Source organism: Urocitellus parryii, chromosome 1, assembly GCF_045843805.1.
Source record: "Urocitellus parryii isolate mUroPar1 chromosome 1, mUroPar1.hap1, whole genome shotgun sequence".
Lineage (NCBI taxonomy): Eukaryota > Metazoa > Chordata > Mammalia > Rodentia > Sciuridae > Urocitellus > Urocitellus parryii.
In genome coordinates this window covers 126,616,938-126,636,405 of record NC_135531.1, presented here as the reverse complement: position 1 = coordinate 126,636,405, position 19,468 = coordinate 126,616,938, and the positions used below count along the sequence as shown (strand labels likewise).

Sequence of the window (19,468 nt, the reverse complement as noted above, 5' to 3'; positions counted from 1 at the left end):
CAAATGGACTCCTGGCACTGATTAGAGTGTGCCATTAGGGGCCCTATCTCACAGGCTGGCATCTGCGCTTGAATCTGCTTGTCACTTATTAACAGTGTGGTCACAGGCAAGTTACTAGGTAGGTCTCAGTGTTCTATCAAATAACAGGACCTGCCTTACCGTGTCATTATAAGTGGCAAATGGTACCCTGAGCTCTAGCCTGCCATTTGCCCCTAACGTGGCTATAGATACATTCCCAAGAAGAGACTTTACGTGAATCCTCTGCAAATTACCAGGGGCCAGCAGATGGTCCCTGCCCGCCACCCTTACAGCTCACAGGTATAATAACTTGAAACATGCCAGTCACAACAACAGTTTAACATTTTACTAAATCAATTCACACAAATTCCAAATTGCAAATATAATTAAGGACAAAGATTCTGTTCTGCCTTTTAAATCTTTCATTTTCAAATCCATCATTAAGACAAAAAATAAACAAAAATTAGGTCTGTTGCAAATTCATGATTTTCTTCTTCTGAGGAAAAAAAAGAACAATATAGTAAAAAGAACGCCACTGGGTGTACAATAGAGCACCACGACACACGGTTACAAATGGGGCTTCCTGGCTTCTGCGACATGTAAAAGGGACTGTTCTCCCCACTGCTCTGCGTCAATCAGAATTTCATTAAAATAAAACTATAAAATCTCCTAGGTTACACTAAGTCAGACACGGTCTGCAACACAGTGCTTAACAACAGTAATGCCAACTATCAGTGCTAACGTAAAACATTTTAGAAGGTCAAAAACAATTAAACTGGAAACCAAAACCTTATTTTCCCTAGATGAGCAAAACTGAAAATGAAAGGGTTCCTGCCTCCCAGTAAGCGTGAAGGGGAATTTTTTTCTTTATTTTCTTTCAAATTGGAGGCAGGGGACACGCTGTGGGCTGGTCCTGGAGTTCTTCAGTCTAGTTGGCGTCCAGCTTGGCCATTTCCTGCACGTAGATGCCTATACTCTCACTGTCAAAAAGCACGAAGTACACCGTTTTGATGGAGGAGGACATGGTGGACACGAAGTAATTGGAGATGGCCTTCAGAATCAGCTGGGCTGCCGTCTGCTTCGGGAACCCGTTCCTACAGGATAGAAAGCAGGCAATCAGCAACCAGGTAGCCACAGTGGTCCTCCCTTGGGTCTTCTCCTGCAGAAGGTCCTCAAGACCATCTGAGCATCTTGCCCCATGTTGTGCCAGTGTTCACTGAGCCCTGTGGCTGCTTGTACGTGGGCATGAGAAACCCCCGTACCCTAAAGACTGGAGGCAGGCGGCAGGCAGAGCGCTGTGTGGCACAGGAGAGTGCACTGTGTGCCTCCCAAGAAGCAGGCACCCAGGTCTTCTGAAAGACAACCAGCAAGTGGCAGGACAGTGTTTTGTGAAGTGCATTAAGCTTTCCAGGGGTGGCACAAACCCTGCTTCTTTTTCCCACCGTCCCTGCCTCTAGTGCTGTCCCTAAGCCACACAGCTAAAGTGGGTGCCATCCCTGAAGAAGGCTGAAGGTTCTCTGGGAAGGTGCTGACCTCATCCACACATGCAGGATGATCTCTTTACACTAGCCTTTAGATTCGAGGCTGCAAGAGCCACTGTCCCAGAATCCAGCCTCCAAAACACATCAGCCAGTGTCACCCCAGAGGCCAGGCATCAGGAGCTAAGAGCACAGAAGAGCTCTAGGCTGAATGAGCTTCTCATCCCATAGTCTCCATGCATTTCCATTTAAAGTAAATGTCACATGGGGAGGCAGGGGCTCAGAATTTAAGATGAACTCAGGATGGGGAAGATTGATACTCACTGTTCTGTGTGTGTCTAAGGCTGTTCCTAGTTAACACTGTGTACACATGGTCTAGGGCACCCTGAGGAAGGTGACAGTTACCAGATAGCTTGCCTGGTCTGGTGGAAATAATCAGGACTTGGAGGCAGGCCCTGGATTCAAATCCTCTGCTGACTATGTTTTATGGTTAAGGATACTGAGGGCAAGAGTCTGGGACCAGCTTTAGGGGGATTTCTTTGCTCACTGGAAGATTGACAACTGAGCCCATGGACACACAAGCATCTGAAACGATGGGCCAGCCTATCTCTGCTGGTCGCCTCCTTCAGGTAGGGTGCCTGCTAGCAGGTAGGCAAGTTTAGGAATTTGTTACAGCACTTTTAGCCTCACTTGCTGCATGCCAGTGAGTTTTGAACCATCTAGTGATCCCTTGGAGAGCCACAAACGTCCTACTGTCAGTGCTCAGAGCCTTGCACACTCACAAAACTGTTCTGTGACTTGCTTTTGATAAAACATGGCTTTATCCACAGCTTGAATGGTGGCAGGGACATGTAGGGAGAGGGTTTTCTTTTATTTTGGGAGGTACCAGGGATTGAATCCAGGGTTTACACATGCTAGGGAAGTGAGGGAAAAGGTCCTTGATGAGAGTGGGCAGGTCATTTGTCTGTCACCCATGCTCACTCTCAGATCTGAAAGCTCAGCCAGGCACAGCTGCCATGACCATTTTCACAGGCAGCAAGGGCACACGGGCTAGGTTATTTGGAACAAGACACAAAGGCTAGACTGTCTGGGAATTGCTGGGACCTTTCATTCGAGGAGCATCTTCCCAGCTGTGCAGGCTGCTTCCAGCTGTGGCTGGGCTCCTGTGTCCTGCTGTAGACTATACTGGAGCCAAGGGAAGGATATGGGCTTTTGAGGTGGGCTGAGCTTGGATGTGTGGGGACTGACAGCACTGTGAGGAGCTGTTCTCTGCATGTACTCTGCAAGCTCTGCACTCTCCCAACGACAGTGCCTTCCTGCCTATCTCCCCTCATACCACCACAGGTGAACTGGGCTGAGGGAAGGCATGTATAACTATCTGGAGTGGCAGTCTGTGGTATGGCCCAAGAGTTATGGCCCGTCTCCTTCTGTCTGCTCAGCCTGGCTTGTGTGGCCCTGGGACAAGGCTGCAGCCCTAAGGCCTCCTAGCAACTGGTCTGCCTGGGCCACTGCAGCTATAGCCTTAGCTCTCCCAAGCTGGGTAAGATGTGGTTGATATGGGCACACACAGAAAATGTGGCCCTGGGCCCCTGTGACCGGGAGGCCCATGGTTCTCCATGGAGCACAAAAAGTGTTCCAGTCACTCATGTTGGTCTAGCAATTTCTCACACAGAGCCTCTATGGCTCTGCAATCATCTGTGTTAGACCCCTGAAAATGGGTTTGTGACTTTTAGTGAGGGATGTTCTTTCTTATTCTTCTACATCAAAGTTCTCAAACTATAGCTGGCACCAGAATCATGAACAGCCTGCTGGAACAGCTTGCTGAGTTTCTGATCTTGCACATCTGGGGACCACACTTTGAGAACCCCTGTTCTACACATGGCCAGCATGGATTTTTAATCTGAGCTTACAAAGTAGGCCCAAAGGTTAAGGATGCACAACTGGGGAAAAAGGTATGGAATAGAGGTTTGGACCTGCAGGGCCTTCACAGTACCTTTCTGCTAATGGAGAGCAGGCTGTTCTGTCAGGATGTGCCAGGCCTTGTCCTTAAAGGTTAATTTTGGGTGAACATGAATCAGGATTTATTTGTAGGAAAACTCTTGCTGACGAAACCATAACCTAAAGCAGGAGCCCCTCCATGAGACTGTGGCTGCTCTGAACCATGCAGGCTGCCAGGAAGGAATGGCAAAGAAGATGGCCTTCCTGAAGTTTTCAGGCAGGAACCCCAAATGTTTCCTATTTCTACAATTAGAAGCATTTATAACAAATTGGAAGTTGTCAGATGCTCTCAGTGCTTTATATACCCAGCCCTGCACCCTCAAAACAGGGGCAGCTGGGGCATGGCTCAGATGCACAGATGCCCTGACAGCCCCACCCTCCCAGGCCAGAGAAGCAAAGCAGCTAAGAGCTCAGGAGTTCCTGGTGCCACCATGGATCTGAGTGCCCGTGTGTGCTGGGGCCTGGTCTCTGTCCCATGAAATGGAGAACATGGAGTATGGAAGAAGCTGATATGTTCACTTACCAGGGAGGTGCAGTCCTCATCTAGAAGCTAGTGGTCTCTGGGGATCCTCTCTAAGGCTCACCCAGTGGAAAACTGCCCTCCACCCCAGGCCTTGTGACAGGGTATCTTTTTGCCGTTGTAATCACCCTGTGCTAACAACGTTGACCTCAGGCCCCCAGAGAGAAGCCCTTCAACCTGCAATGCCCTGTCTTCTTGGAGGGCTGCGGGCCTGGTTGGTGGCCTGTCACAGCACAGTACATCACAGGCTTCCTGGTACAGTGCCGCCCCACTGAGCCCCTTCTGGGAGCAGCCTGCCTCCTGGCTTCTCTCATCTTTGGCTCCTTGGCTAGCTGGGTGCCCTTGCAGGTCACATATCCTTTTAAACAGGGCTATTCCTGCTTGGCCAGGTCTACCTCCTCGGCTCAGGCTGACTGCCTCTGTGACAAGTCACCTGCCCTGTGGACTGTTTGCCCTTCAGAAGAGATGGGATGCCACAGAGCAGGTGAACGTGAAGGGCTTCTGCTCCAGAGTCAGACTGGGTTTGACCCAGCTGCCCTCAGGCTGGGAGTGATCTTCTGTAAGCATCAGTTTCCTCAACTGGTTATACACCATGGGGAGGAGCATGCTGGGGCCACCACCAGTCCCACCCGTATGTATGCCCCTCTCTATAGCCCTGCCCTGTGCTCATGGCATGCACTTCCAGCACGCAGGGCTGGGCCTTGACTACCCCTCTCCCAGCTCCTAGAGCCATGTCTGAGTGTTCCCTGGCATCATTCCAGTTGTTTCTGGAACAGCCTTTGCTGAGAGTCCTAGCCCCTGTTTCCCTAGGCTGGTGCCAGGGGATCCCAAGCTGTCAGGGTCTGGTGTAGTCCTGGCTCAGCCTGCTCAGCAGTGGTTGGGGCACACCCAGGACCCCTGTCCTACTTGGATGTGCAGGGATGCTGGGCTCACAAGGGCTGCACCCCAGGAGTATTCAAGCTCCGCTTGTTCTGTTAAGCTCTCTCCCAGTGTGGAGCATCGCTAGCACCCTGTTGAGATCTCACCTCCAGGGAAAAAGGCTCCAAGCAGATGTCCTGGAGGGACAGATGGGAGTTGGCCCTTGATGCTGGGTAGGGCAAAGGCAGACTGTCTTCCTGCTGGGCCAACCCAGTCTGATCATCTTGGCTATCTGGGAGATGGGAAGGGCTGGAGGTCTTGGAAGCCTCGCTGTCACCCTACGTGTGGATCACTGCTGCTAGAACAGGTTCTGTTCTGCGCTGCTGCTGCTTCTAGTCTTTACTGTCCTCCCAGCTCTGAACTCAGTGATGGCCTGACTGTATGAATTTCCCCCACCCTGAGGTGAAGACCAGGTGAGTCATCAACTGACAGCAGTGGTGTCCAGAAGGGCTGATGGGTCCTCTGTATTCAGGCAGCCCAAGGATGGCCTCTACAATTTCTCACCTGGGCTCACAAATCAGCTGATGGGGAATTTCTGCCAGCTCAGAGGCTTGGCATTGGTTTCTGTCCTTTCTCATTAAAGTCAAAGATGAGGGGCAAGGAGGCTGAAGGCCAGGTCATGTGGAGGTGGAATCAGGCAGAGCCTGCAGGCAGGGCACCCAGGGTTGCCTAGGGCGTAGGCCTTGGAGCCAGCGGCCTCCCGCAGAACCTGGCTCTGCATGGTCCTCAAGCTGGGTGACCTCAGGAGAGTTATTTAGCTAAGCTTCAGGTACTTTGCCTTTAAATGGACATAGTGACATGTCGCCTCTTGGGGCTGCTGTGTGACACTATAGCTAAAGGTTTTACCACAGTGCCAGGGGCTCTGTGAATCCTCATAAATTGTAGGTTGAAAAACACAAAGGGAGCTTTCCTTTTAAGCTATAAATCTAAGGAAAGTTTAATCAGAGCCCCCAGACTGGCCCTTCCCTACGTGCGCTCAGCAAGGGTTACCTCCTAAGGTCAAACAGCTGAGATGCAGGGCTGTCCACTGGTATTGTGATTAAAATGGCTTAGGCCAGGGTTGCACATTTGCCTCCATTGAGGCTGAGGAGCTGGAGGCTGATGGCCTCCATGAGAGAAAGTGACCCTGGCTCTTGACCATGTTTGTATTTCTATTGTTTTAGTTCCAATGTGACTTTTGTTCCAGAGACACTGGATGCCACAGACAAGCCATCTTATTTCTCTTGGAACCCCCCTGATTTACTGCCGGCTCTGGTGTAATCCCATTCTTTCCTCATGAAAAGGAGGGCAGCTGTCTCCCAGGCTGCAGCAAGGTCTGCCTGACAGATGTGGCTCAGGAAGCCCCACACGTGTGCTGCCTTTGGCATTCCGCCCTCTTAAAAGCTTTAGATTGATTATTTTTAAAAACTTTTTACTCCATGAAAAATGTAAATAAGTTTGTAATAACAGATGCTCTTTTATGGGAATTACTTTTATGCTTCAATTAAAAATTTCCCAATAGCCATATGAAAGAGCGTGAAATTATTACCGCCAATAAAGGCTCCTATTGCCTTGCTCTTCGGAAGCACCTTTCATCAGGGTAGATCAAAGTGCATCCGAAGCACTAATTAACTGAGCCACAGAACCATCTGTGAGGAAAGGTAATCCCTATGGCCTGACTTGAGGTTAAGGCAGGCCAGAAACAGAGAGGTTGATTCATTTACCAAAGATTACACAGTACCATGCTGGCAACCCCTACCCTGCCTGTCAAAAAAAAAAAAAAAAAAAAAAAGCCTTCTGTAAGAAATGGGGGAATGAGAAGGTGGGAGAAGCAAGGAGTATGGTTACTCAAGCTCTGACCCAGAAACATTTAAAAGAAAAATGGTTTTGAATCCACTTTGGGACTGGCCTTAGCACCTATAATACAGCTCCATCACTCAAGGGAAAGTTGAGTTGCTGAGTGCTTGCTGACCAAATTATGAAGGATGCTTGTCTTTGCCAGGTGCTCTTAGAGCCAATCAAAAGGGCTTTTAGATATTTTAACTCTGCTAGCCTTTGATTTCAATGTGTATTTACATGGTATTGACTTTTTAAAAGATGTTTCATGTATGCTTTTGGTAAAAAAAAAAAAAAAAAAAAAAAAAAGGACTAGAATGAAGTACAGTCACTGAAAATAAAGATGGCCGTCCAAACAGTAGGAAAGTGAGTGGAGTCGGCAGCTCTCCACCGTGCACTTCTGGAGGTGTAGTTGGGTGTGGAGTGTGCGTGTGTGCATGCATGGGCGCAGGTGTGTTTGCTTGTCTTCTGCTCAGGAACCCTCCTGGCGCCCCATCCACACACCATGGAGCTGTTGTCTCCAGCCTCCTTCAGTAGAGGCCTGAGGAGACGTGCACTTGAGCAGAGCAGAGGTCATAGGGACCTAACTCAAAGAAGCCCTGGTGAGCCAGGCCCACGGTGCCCAGAGCTGCGGTGCCAGAGCAGGAGAGGTGAGCCTGAGGGTGGCTGCCCTTGCTGGAGCGTGCAGTGCAAGGCTCCCGAGGAATAGGGTCAGGCATAACCTAGTGTCCTCTCCTTGGCGGTGTCATCTGGTAGGTCTTGACATCTGGTGTGACCACCTGGGCCACAGAAAGTCCTGGGGTGGTGGTGGCAGTGCCTGTCTGAGGTATAATGTCTAAGTAATGTGACAGAAAGTCCATTCAGTGAGTGTTGTCTCTGTCACTTGAAGCACTGGACCTCAGTGCTGGCAAAATTATGGGGCCTTTCCAAATAGAAAGGAGAAAACTCCACTTTGCCCTTGTGTGTGCGGAGAAAAGGGTAGCTTTCGACACAAATGCCCTGGGTTTGGGCCTGCCTGGAAGGACAGTGCAGCCCGGGGTTCAGGGATGTCAGTGCTGCTGCCCCGTGGCTCTGCCTTCCTTGGGTTCTGGGAGGGATAGAAAGGCAGAAACTTGGGAGCCTGGGTGGGATGCCCTGGGCACAGCGGCAGGTAGGTAGTCCACTTGAACTATACCACTGCTGATGTGAAGTCTAGGCCTGGCCCCTGCTGGACCCAGAGTCTAACAGCTGCAGCCTCTTTAAGAACTTTCCTTGGGTTTCAGGACCCAATTCAGATCCTGAGCCTTCCAGATCCAGTGTCTCAGAACCCTGGCAGGGAAGACGCTGGAGCTGTGAGGGGCCATGGGCCCCAATCTCAGAGGTGGCATTCTCCTGACTGACCACAGACCCTGTGTCACAGCAGGTTTCTTGAAGCACTCTCCCTCTAAAAACTCCTTCAGCTTTCTGAACACCCTGAGACGTTACATGGAGTGGGGTTGGGGAAGGGGGTGATTACTAATTACACCTGTTTTCAGAGTGGGGGTTCATTTATATGCTATGAATCAGCTGGTGAGTGGCCAATTCCAGGCCTGGCCCCCAAGTCACAGTACAGCACTGCCCTGTCAGAAAACCGAGAGGCTACTTGTTGGTTTGGGGGTGTGTGGCCAGGGAGGCTGTGGGGGTGCAGCTGAGGCCTATCTGCATCTTAGCTGCCAAAGACTAGACTCCTCCAGTGGTGGCCCTCTGGGTTGTCTCAGGAGCAATCATGCTGTTCCTATAGGCCTTGGTGAGTCTACCTGGGGATAACTTGAAGGCTGGGAGGTGGAGCAGAGCGGGTCATCGGATCACCTAGAGCAGCAGGACAGGAGAGGAAGGGGCTTTGGGAATAAAAGAACAGAGATAAAGGGCTTTGCCCAAGGCTATGGTGGCTTGGGGGCAGAATTATTGCTTTTAACCTACTTATTATAAGAAGATCACAATCTTAGTACTCCTATGTCCACACCTCACATCCTCTCCACCTTAATCACCTCTGTGATGACATTTGCTATCATAATTCAAGTTTCATAGTGTCCTGGGGCCTGTCTCTCTGTGACTGCTCAGTTGCCCTTGCTATTGATTAACATTGGCATTCTTCCCTTGCTCATGCTCTGGTCTCCTTGACCAAGGCAAGGTCTGAAGCAGCCTCAGGAGGCTTTGTCCACAATGACAGGGTCACAATTAGGGGGTCACAGAGAAATACAGCCATGACTGACATGATGACAAGAGTGCCCATACCTGCCGCTGCCAATAGATGGAAATGCAATAGATTTCAGCTTCTTATCATCGGCCAGGGCCAAGCAGTTTTTCACGGTTTTTTCCAGAAGTTCTTCACACTTGTCTGCACCCCAGACTGGACTATTACAGTGGATCACAAACTTGGCAGGCAGGCCATGGCCTGCACTGACAGCAGCTGGAGGGGACAAGACAGAGTGCACATCACAAGATGCCAAACACAGGCCCGCTCTCTCACTTAAAGCATGCATTCCCCGGGCCTCTGCTGGCCTGTGTCCACAGAGGAAGGCAGCTGTCTGTGGGGTGGCAATTCTAGCATCAGCACAAGCTGGAAACTGCTTATCCCTTGGTCTCCTCATTTGGGGGTGGTCAAGCAAAACCCACCCCTAGAAAGCTGGCACTGGATGTGTGCCCTCCAAAGTTTTAGCCCAGACTGTAGTGAGCACTGCCTAAGAAGTATGCAGGATATCTGGGTCCTATCCATCTAATGCGACCCAATGTGTCAGAATTTTGCAATGACTATGATTTATCTCTACGTCTTCCAGACACCATTCAAGACAAGCCTGCTAGGAGAGAGTGTTAAGCAACATGATCCCCTCTCTGTGGCCATCCTTCATGCATGACTGATCCTGCCTACTTGTGGCAGACCATAATAAGGGTGCTAAGATGCAACTTTTTCTGTGCCTGGAGGAGGAACCCATCTCCAAGTACTCATCTCCTCAGAGATCCACCTTTCCCTTGTTAGATCTAGGGACTCATATCTGCCATATACAGGAGGAGCGATGAGCCTGTTCCTTTCTCCCATCCATAACATGCTCCATAAAGAAGGTGGCTCCAGGGCCAGCATGTCTGACAGGTTCTGTGTGCTAATGTCTCTAACCCACTGCTACAGTAAATACCCAAACCTCTTGGTTTGATATGTATATATGTTTGGTATGTCCAATACCCACTTTGAGGAATACCTGTCAGCATTGTCCAAGGGATATGGGTTAAGACTGTAGCACTAGGAGACACAGGAGAAGTGATCTGTGGATAGCATTGCACTGTACTGTAGAAATAACTCTAAACTAACAAAAATGGGGTCTGGGTGTGAGTCTTGGTTCAGCTTGCTGACTGGGTTCACAAATGGGGCAGCATTGCTGACCTACAGAAACTTATGATTAGGAGGCTTAACTCACTGGTTTGTCCATATTTGAAGTCACTGCTAAATTATGCATAGATGGCTGGAAAGAAACATGCTAACAGATTATCTCCAGGCAGTGGAGCAGGAGTATATTTTGTTTTCTTCTTTATAATTTTTATAATATTTTCTAAAACAGCTCTTATATACAAGAATAAAATGTATTATTATTAAGTAAAATTATCTTGAACCATGCTAAATCTAATGTGTTTGCCTCAGCTGTGGCTCTCTGTGTGTGGGGGCAAATGTGGAGGGCCACAAGTGGGGCTCAAACAGGAGCACTGTGGGGGGGGGGAAGTCTATGGGCTGATACTGGCAGGGCTTGGGAAGGGGAAAGACCAGCAGCTTGTGGCTGGGTAGCTAATGCTGTGTATGCACTTCCTTGTGCAACATGGAACTTTGGTGCAACAGTAACTTAAAGTTACTGCTCTGCCTGTCATGCCCCTTATATGCAGATCAGAAATGGCAGAGCAAAGGTGAGACTCAGGTCAGCAAAGGGAATGCTGCTCCTTCACTCATATCAGGCCTCCAGACTAGCCCAGGATGGGGGTCATGTGCAGTCACTGGGGAGAGAGGGCCAAGGCCTGGTTGGCCAGCTGACAGAGAGCCTGTGTGGACATCATGTAGTAATTACCGATGTCCATATTGAGTTAAGATTCACTTTAAAAACAGAAGCAAGATTTACTGATAGAATGGGTCCTGGGGATCATGGAATAAGAAAAGAAAATTGGAGTCCAAAGTGCATGGACTCAGGAGGCCACTGTCCTGCATGCCCGACTGATCACCTAAAATTCTAAAATTCAGGCGTGCAGCCGTGAGAAGCACTCTGCCTCTAGATTTAAGCAATGTTTCTGCCCATGTCAGGCTCGAAGTCATTTTATTTCCTCTCCCATCAGGAATGGCAAATTAGAAATATGTATTTCTATGTTTCCCACTAAAAACACAGGTGGTTGGGTGAAAATTATTAATTTGCATCTGCTACCAGCAATTGTTGCAGATGGTTCATTATCACTGTCTAGAATTCCCAGTTTGTAGATTTGCCAAACTCAGTTTCTGTAATTTCTTAAAATTTGATGCCAAGCTTATAAGAGCTATTAACTTTTTTTTTTAATTGCAAAGGTGAGTTTCACAAACCTTAAGCTCCCTGACAATTTGCATGTGATAAATCTCTAAGTGGTAAACTTTATAGGGCCCTCGCCCCGGGAGATATATTTGCACTGCCACTCACCTCTGAACTCTAAGTCATCTCCCCAACATAGCATGTGACATACCCAAATGAGCACAACAGCTTCCCCACCTCACCTCCAGCTACTTCCAAGGGCCCGTTCTTTTTCCGAAGTTCCAGAACAGCTTCCACAAACTCCTTGCCACCCTTCTTCTCCAGCGTGTTTCCTAGACAAGGACAGGGTGGGATCAGAGTGCCATCCTGTGCCTGCAGCACACATAGACACTTAGCATGTCAGGTGATTATGTACTTTAAATGATCTGACCAGCTAAATTTCCATAAGGCTGCAAAACAGGAACTACGCGTTCAGGAAAGTGAAATTTAGAAGGGATTTATCATGGGCCAGTTACCACCCTGGCACTGCGGCCTCTACTCACATCTCTCTTGCCCCTTATTTGGATCTGCCTCAGTGATGCTGCCAGAGGTGTGAAGATGCCTGTTCTGCATGTTTTACATGGGCACAGAGCCCAGTTGGCACTGACTTCCAAGGCGGCTGCCTGCCCTAGGTTTTCTTCTATGTCTCTGGGGAGAAGCCCCAAATAAGGAGGTCTGTGAAGGAGGAGACCACGCCCCTATCGAGCAGCCACCTCTCCTCTTGGCAGGAGGCCCAGAAAAAGTGTTCATATTTGGCCCCCTTTGGACTAACATTGCATGCTTAGTTTCTATTTTGCAGCTTTGGTGTAATATGTGAATAAAAAAAAAAGGCCTCAGACAGTATTTTCTTAATTACACTAACGATTCAGAATCATTTTAGGGAAAGGAGGGTAACATCAGATACAGAGCTTAAAGATGAACTGGGTTGTATAAAAGTTTGAAAAGAAGGCTAACTGCTCAAGATCAAATTTGAAACAACAAAATATGGTGCTTTTAAGAATCGAGGTGCTTGCTAAGTGATCATTTACATCTATGAAAGTCAAGTTCTCAAACCAGGTCACCAATACCTATAAGAACTTTGGGTTAAGATCTCATGTGGGCTAAAAAGCAGCAAAATTAGTGACAATATCACCCTTTAAAGTTTGGCCAGAATGGGGTCTGATTCTTCCTTAAGCTCTGTTTCCTTAGTTTTGCACATTTTAAAGTACTTTTCCTCACATGAGGATAATATACTCCCCTTAAGATTCACCATATGTCTTGGAAAATTCAAGGTGTATCTGGTGTGATTCTGGTAAGGAGGGTCAAAGTATATCAGAATGCACCAGCCCCAGCTCTCTTTGGATTCACTGGGTAATGATGGATTATGTCTATTTATCTTAGCAAAACCTGCCTCATTCACAGGCTTGTTCTACAAAGGTGAATCAACCCCAGGAAATGTCTGGAAAGAAAAGCAAACAGCCAGGGCACTGTCACAAATAAGACAGAACCAGGGATGATAGCGGGAACTGAACCTGTTGCCGCCCTGCTGCAGGAAGTCAGGGGTGTGAGAATGAGCATGACTAGCAGCCCCCTGCCTGTGGGAGACTCTTGGCGATCTGAGGGCTAGGTTTCCAAAGGAATAAACTTTGGATCCTGTGTCACTTATCATTAAGTCAGACTGCTCTTATCCCTTTGTCCTGAAAAGCAGCAGAAGCTTTACATGGCAGAAGCTTTACATGGCAGGTGTCACAATGTCACATCCAGAGACTGTCACCTGCTGCTGCATGTCTGTAATAAAGTTAAATGTCAGGGGTGGCAGCTGAATGAGCCATGTGCCTGAGGGAGTAGGTTCTGGGCCTCCTGGCCCAAACTCCACACATCAGGAAGCAGATACTTTGGAAGACTGGGTTCTAGCCCGGGCAGGCTTTATTCCTTCTGAGGTTTGTCCTAGCTGGAACAGGGTCAGTGAGGGATGTGGGACTTGACCTTGGGCCCAGGTTACTTGTGAGACCCCAATACAGGAGTGCAAATCAGCTGGATCCCAATACTAGTTTTCCCATTTAGCCCATTCTCAAGCTTGGGGAGATGGGGTGACAAATATGCCACAGGCTGGATTATTTAAGGTTCTCATTCTCTATCATATCTACCCTTTTGTAAGAACTGGGAAATTTGGAAAATAAAACAAGATCAGCACTGTATTCATGAAGACTTTCTAAAGTACAAAATATTTCCTAAGAAAATGGGCTGATTTTTAATTAAAGGTGTTTTATCTTAGGAAGAGTGTTTACTTTAAAATTTTTACTTATAATTAAATATTGCTTTAATTAGAAGTGAAATTGCAAGTTAAAATACACTTAATGCATTTCCCAAACTTAAAAAACTGAACCCTAGATTGCAGGCAATCAACCCAGTCAGGACTTGACTCCTACACACACATATGTATGCACATGTTCATGTAGACACACGTGTACTTTTTAACAAGAAACAGGCCCATTTTCAACCATATTGTCAACACTCTTAATGTAAGACTCTTGCTTTTTAGGCTTAACTTCAGGGTTAATCATAAAGCAATTGGCTTATTTGCCCCCAAGCATAAACATGTGTTACTCCCATGAGAACAAGAACATTATTTCATGCTTAGAAAGCAGGCATAAGTATCAGTGTTCAAAACAGCCTAAGCGAAAATTTAGGCTTGGGCAAATGTCAGGCTAAGCCTGTGGTCTATTTCACTGTTAGAAAGAACTTTTGATGGGTAAAAGTTAATCACTGGGGCTAAGCATTCCTGCACTCGAATTCCTTCTTCCAGCAGTCTCGGGACTCAGGAATTCACACCGAAAATGAGAAGTGGAGTGGTTGCTTCCCTAGCTTCCTCTTTTCCCCTCTCACACATCAACGTGGGAGCTGGAACCAATTGAGGCCATGTATGAATCTGGTTGATGGTTGTTTTGGGATTATACGAGACATCTGGGGTCAGTTCTAGTTTGGACTGGGTTGCCAGGCACAGCAAGCACAGAGGTGGGCTTTGGAAGACTGGGTTCCAGCCCTGGCAGGGTTTATTCCTTCTGAGGTTTGTCCTAGCTGGGACAGTGTTAGTGAGGGATATGGGGCTTGACCTTGGGCCCAGGTTACTTCCTGACCCTATGATACTGGTGGCTGGGCAAGCATGACAGGGGTAAATAAAGCATTAGCAACATTGTTAATCCAGCCCCACTGACAGCTCAGAAAGGACTGGGCTTTTTTAGGGGCCTGTGTCCTAGCTGGGTGCCACCCTGTCTCAAAGCCTCCAGCTCTCCCCCAGGCCTGGATAATCCTGCTGAACATAGCCTTTGGTGGGCCACAGCAAGTTGACCAATTTTCTCCTCTCCTTGAGCCTGGGTGAGATCCTCTTGCCCAGGGAGCTTCATAATTTCCATTATCAAATGCTCTGGATGGCAGGATGAACCCTGGCCTTCATTCCCCCCAGCTAAAAAAAGGACTAGCCCTTTGCTGTTCATTTATTTATTTTCCTCCATATAAGTACTTCCCTCTGATCAAGTTTTCATTTGGTTAAGAAAAGAAGCATCTTTCTCTTAAGCTCCCTGTCTTAAGAGCTATTAAACTCCTCTAAAATCTTATGAAAACAGAGTTTATTTTAATTGCCTACAGTTTGATTTCACTTTGGCCTTGGCACAGATGGCAAATCCCGACTTTCTCATCCAGTTTGTCTTTCCATCCATGTCTGAAGTCCAAAATGCTCAGGACAGCAAAGAGCCTAAATCCTGTGGTCCGGGTAAGACTGAATGGCTCCTCTGCTAGTGACACTGAATAGAACTGGGCAGCCACAGGGTGCTGTGCTATTGTATATCTAGTGTCCAGGACTCAGCAAAGTCCTAAGTTCCTCATCTGTCATAATGACTGTACTTGGCACTTGTCAGGAATGTCACTGTTCTCTTTGGAAGCTGTATTTGAATACTGAGAATGCTGTTCTCAGACCCAGCAAATGTATATATAAATCACATCTGCAATCAGAGGGAGACCATACAGCAAGCACCAGTCACAAGACAGACACCAGACAAGGCACTCTGCCTACAGTTCATGTAATTCTTATTATTACCAGTTATGGAAACTGAGGTATCCAGGAGTTAAGTGGCTTTCCTGGGCCCCATAATAACCAGAAGATGTTAAGGCTAGGATTCAAGTTACTCCTAGCTAGAAATTAATTTTGGGATTACCATCGGATGCTTCATTACATAAGCCCTTCAGCATTATTGGAGAGGGGCCTTGATGCCCCACACTGTGAATCCACTGCCACAGGATGTGCCTCCTCAGTGCTCTCTGCCTTGGCCACACTTAGCTAGTGAGCATGCAGGGAGGAAACCTACATTGGGTTGCCAGCTGCCAGAGGAGAGGAATGTGCCTTCTGGATCTAGAATAGCTGTCTAGGGACTTCTCATCATAAGTGAGGTGGTTTTCATACCCCTTGTCCACTCTTTACAGGGCACAGAAGTGGTCTTAGAAGCATGCGGCCCATCTCACCATATCCTCCCTAAGATCTCTAAGAACCCAGTCTCCAACAAAGCTGTGCCTCAGGAAGTAAGGGAAGAAATGATGCTGCTGAGCCAGTTTACAAACCAGAAGTGCCCACTGGTGAGCTGCATGATGCACCCTGGCTGACAGCTAGCTGTATTTCTCTGGTTCACAACCCAGGGACAGGAGGCCTTGGGAATGTCAGGACAGCTGGAAGTGTGAAATGAATGCAGCCCTGCATAGCTGTCAAAGGATCAAGCTGTCTGCGGCGGCCGACTGACCATGCACACACACACTCGGCAGCACCCGGCTAGGCATTACCTACTTCACCACCGATGTAGAAGTCAGTGTTTGTCGGGTGAACGACAGCATCACTGTCGATCGAGGCAATGTCAGCCTGTACAACTTGCAACTATAACAGGTAAACAAATGTAGATCAACTGTGTTGGACCGAGACCCACGCACAGGCACATTTACTAATGCCCCAATGGCAGGGCTGTCCTACCTGGTCGATTCCAACATATGAGCCCAGGGGGCAATCAGTCCACGCAGTGTGCGCACATGTGGATGGGGGTAAGGACAGGAGGAGGAGGAGGAATATCAAATGTGACATGTTTAAATTAAACATTTGAATGACAAGTCCAAAAAAAGAGAAACACACATGAGATCATTTCCAAAGGTTAAAAGAAATTAAAACAACAAATGCCCCATTTCACTTCGCAAAAACCTGTAACACTGGCACCCCACTGAGAAGGCTACTAAAACATGGCATCTGCTTTAAAAAAAAAATGTGGACCATCAGGCCAACCAAAACAACAAGTTTCTCCATTTAGTCTGCAGTAGTCAACTTGCAGGCTTTGATGTTCATTCTTGTGGCATTCACCATTTTGTCTGCCTTCAAGGGGAAGCTCTCAAAAACCTGAAAACAGTACAGATATGTGTTCAGGATTGCCTTCATTCCCTCAATGGGTAGAAATACTTTTACAGGCCTGTCTCTTATTCTAGTAAATCTTAATTTTATATATTTTAATATGAAATGTACTTTGAATATTATCTTTGCATTTTTTATTTTTTAGCTTGTGGCTTTTTTAAAGTATTGTGTGAGGCAGTTGGAAAAACAGTTCAAGAAGGACATTTTAAGTCTCAGTCCCCACATCTTCAGCCCACTGAAGCCTATGACTTCAGTTTGGTTTGTGTGGAGTGGGCCCAGGCTGCGTAATAAGCAACTCTCCTAGCAAGGCATCTGCCATCTTACAAAAGTGGCCATAGCTGGGAGCTAAAGGAACACAAAATACACTGTAGTCAGTATTAGAATGACAATGTCTCTGTGGGTATCTGCATAGCCTGGGGAGGCTCTCTACCCCTAAGGGGACAAGTGGCTTTAGTGCCCTAAGTTGACAATTCCTTATATGAAAAGATGAAACAGACACAGGACACCTGAGGAGTACCTCTGTGCTTGCCCTAAACTCTGCCCTTCTGAGCAGGAGATACCATGGCCCTGAGGCAGTTTCCTTCACAGGAACACATTCAAAGAGATGCTGCCCTTCTATTTCATATCATTGTCTTGGCCAAATAATTCATTAAGGGGCATTTAGCCATTCAGTATTTTCACTATAGAAAAAGTGGGAGAAGTGTCAGTAGGTGGTAAATTTGGGACAAGCCAATCTGCTTGTAAATGAAAGACAGCTCAGTGGCACACTAATGTAGCGTGTCTTCCTTTTCAAGCTTTGAGTATCATTGCTCATCAAGGCTTAAATGGAGAAACTATCATTTTGTAGTTACCTGAGACTGTTCAGTTTAAAAAAGAAAAGGAAAAAAGAAAATAAACAAACAAAAAAAACCCACATATTTAAAAATCCCCCCCAAGTAACCAGCAGTCAGTTTGATCATTATGGAAGAGAATTTAGATGATAAACATTGCAATTGAGGGGAATGTGGCCAATCACACTCAAGGAAATACATCAGACCATTTCCATTTGGAACAGCTTGAAGTAATATTTAAGGTCTGTACTCGAAGGTCAATCAAGGATTTGAAAATTTGCCTTGACCATTCTGGAGTCTGGGTGGATGAAAGTCTAAATTCTGGGTTCCATAACTTTTCATCTGACAGCTGGTGGTGCCGAACCCCATCCCCAATTACCTAGGTCATCTTTAAGGTCAATGTCAGCATTGGTAGGATTGATTATGGCCTCCACCTCAAAGCCGGCTAAATTACTGATTTCACTGTGAATAAGGTTCAGCTGAAAAGAAAAGCATGAGGTGGAAAATAACAGGAGAGCCTGCAAGTCGCAGAGAAGTGAGCCCTGGACACAGGTGATAGCAGTGAACACTCACAGTGCACTGGGCATGGAGGGAAATAGGGAGGCGCTGGCTAACATAATCCATTTCAATCAGAAGACTCCAATGTCGCTTGGGGTGCTGAAAGGAAGCAAGCTAGGCAGAGTGCTCACAGCTATGGGGTGACGCCTAGGTCAGAAGGGAAGCACAAGGTATTGGGGGTATTGGCTCTCTTTAGAGGAACTTGTGACCTGGGGACCAAAGTACAGCAGCTGTCAGGACCCAGAATCAGAGTGCTTAGTGCCAGGTGGCACCTGTGACTGTCCTCACCCCTGGGCACTAGGGCAGTGTGAAAGGGAGTAGTAATTGGCTTGGTTACGCCCCTAGTAGCTTTGCCATGGTCTTCCAAGTGGCTATGGGTCTTTAAGGCTGTCCCATCACTGTGACTGCTGGCTGGTGGGTTCCCCTCCCCTGCTCAGGGGTGACAAGGAACAAGAAGTCTGTTGTTTAATGACTTAATTTTATTGGTCATGTAATGCTGAAGTTCTGGTGGAACCCAGGAAGAAAACAGCAGTGCTCCAGCAGCACAATGTCCTAATAGTTTCACCTTGTTGGTCAGGTCAGAGTCCCTAGTTTATGGCTTATGAGCAGTTTCCTTGAGGCTGACCAGTCATCTGGCTCTTTCTGAAGACCCCCTGACTGTCTTCTACACTGCTGTTCTGTTGCCAAGGCAACCCTGAGCCACTGAATAAGAGAGGAGTGAGTTGTGGATTTGGCTGTCCTGGCCCTACTCCTCCCTTCCTTTTCTTCAGATGCAAGTATCTGTAGTAAGTTTGCATGTGCCTGCCCTCTGTCCTTTAATAAAGTTTCTTTAATGATGTAAAGTCCTAACAGCTACAAAAAAGTGCAACACCTAAGCAGCCCACAGAGGAGCTGGTACTCAAACCTACCATGAACCAGGCTGGGAGAGGGACTGTGGCCTGTGGGGCCCAGTGGAGCAGGAGCTCTGGTCCTGGTGCTCACTCGGATAAGAGGCTGTACAGACTCTGGGCAAAGAGGCTCTTGGTAACTGAGCTCTGAGCTGCTGAATTTCCAGGGTCAAGCATTTTGTTAAAAAGAAAAGAAAACAAAACAAAAAAACTTGACACGCTATAAGCATGAGAAATATAAAACCACGTTTGATTCTTAGAAGGAGCCAGATTCTCAAAAAAGGGAACTGCTTACTAAAAGTTATTCTTTAGAAGAAAGCAGCTGTACAAATAAATTTGGTTACACAGTTAAGAAAGGACGCCATGTACGCCCTGTCATAGGGTGGTGGCCCTCATTTTAAGTTAAAAACTTAGAAGAGAGACTAATTTTCTCCATTGGACTTTCTGGGCTGTTGCTCCTGTGCTCAGTACCACAGGCTGATTTAGGGGACACTTATATCC

The 19,468-nt window shown here is 47.4% G+C and overlaps 1 protein-coding gene across 3 annotated transcripts in view; it reads right to left on the bottom strand.

Annotated features, from left to right (window-relative positions):
* Positions 1 to 349: 349 nt before the first annotated feature.
* The window catches only part of Macroh2a1 (macroH2A.1 histone), a 70,235-nt gene continuing 51,116 nt past the window's right edge, over positions 350 to 19,468 (bottom strand). For 2 of the 3 annotated variants that reach the window (XM_026398144.2, XM_026398145.2), the window contains exons 6-9: positions 16,083 to 16,173; positions 11,480 to 11,569; positions 9,001 to 9,175; positions 350 to 1,112 (exon numbers count right to left, since the gene is read on the bottom strand). In XM_026398144.2, coding sequence (XP_026253929.1) covers positions 947 to 1,112; positions 9,001 to 9,175; positions 11,480 to 11,569; positions 16,083 to 16,173 — 522 coding nt within the window. In that variant the 3' untranslated portion in view covers positions 350 to 946. Of the gene's footprint in view, positions 1,113 to 9,000; positions 9,176 to 11,479; positions 11,570 to 16,082; positions 16,174 to 17,901; positions 18,002 to 19,468 lie in introns of all 3 variants that reach the window. The other variant, XM_026398146.2, reaches the window with a different exon arrangement.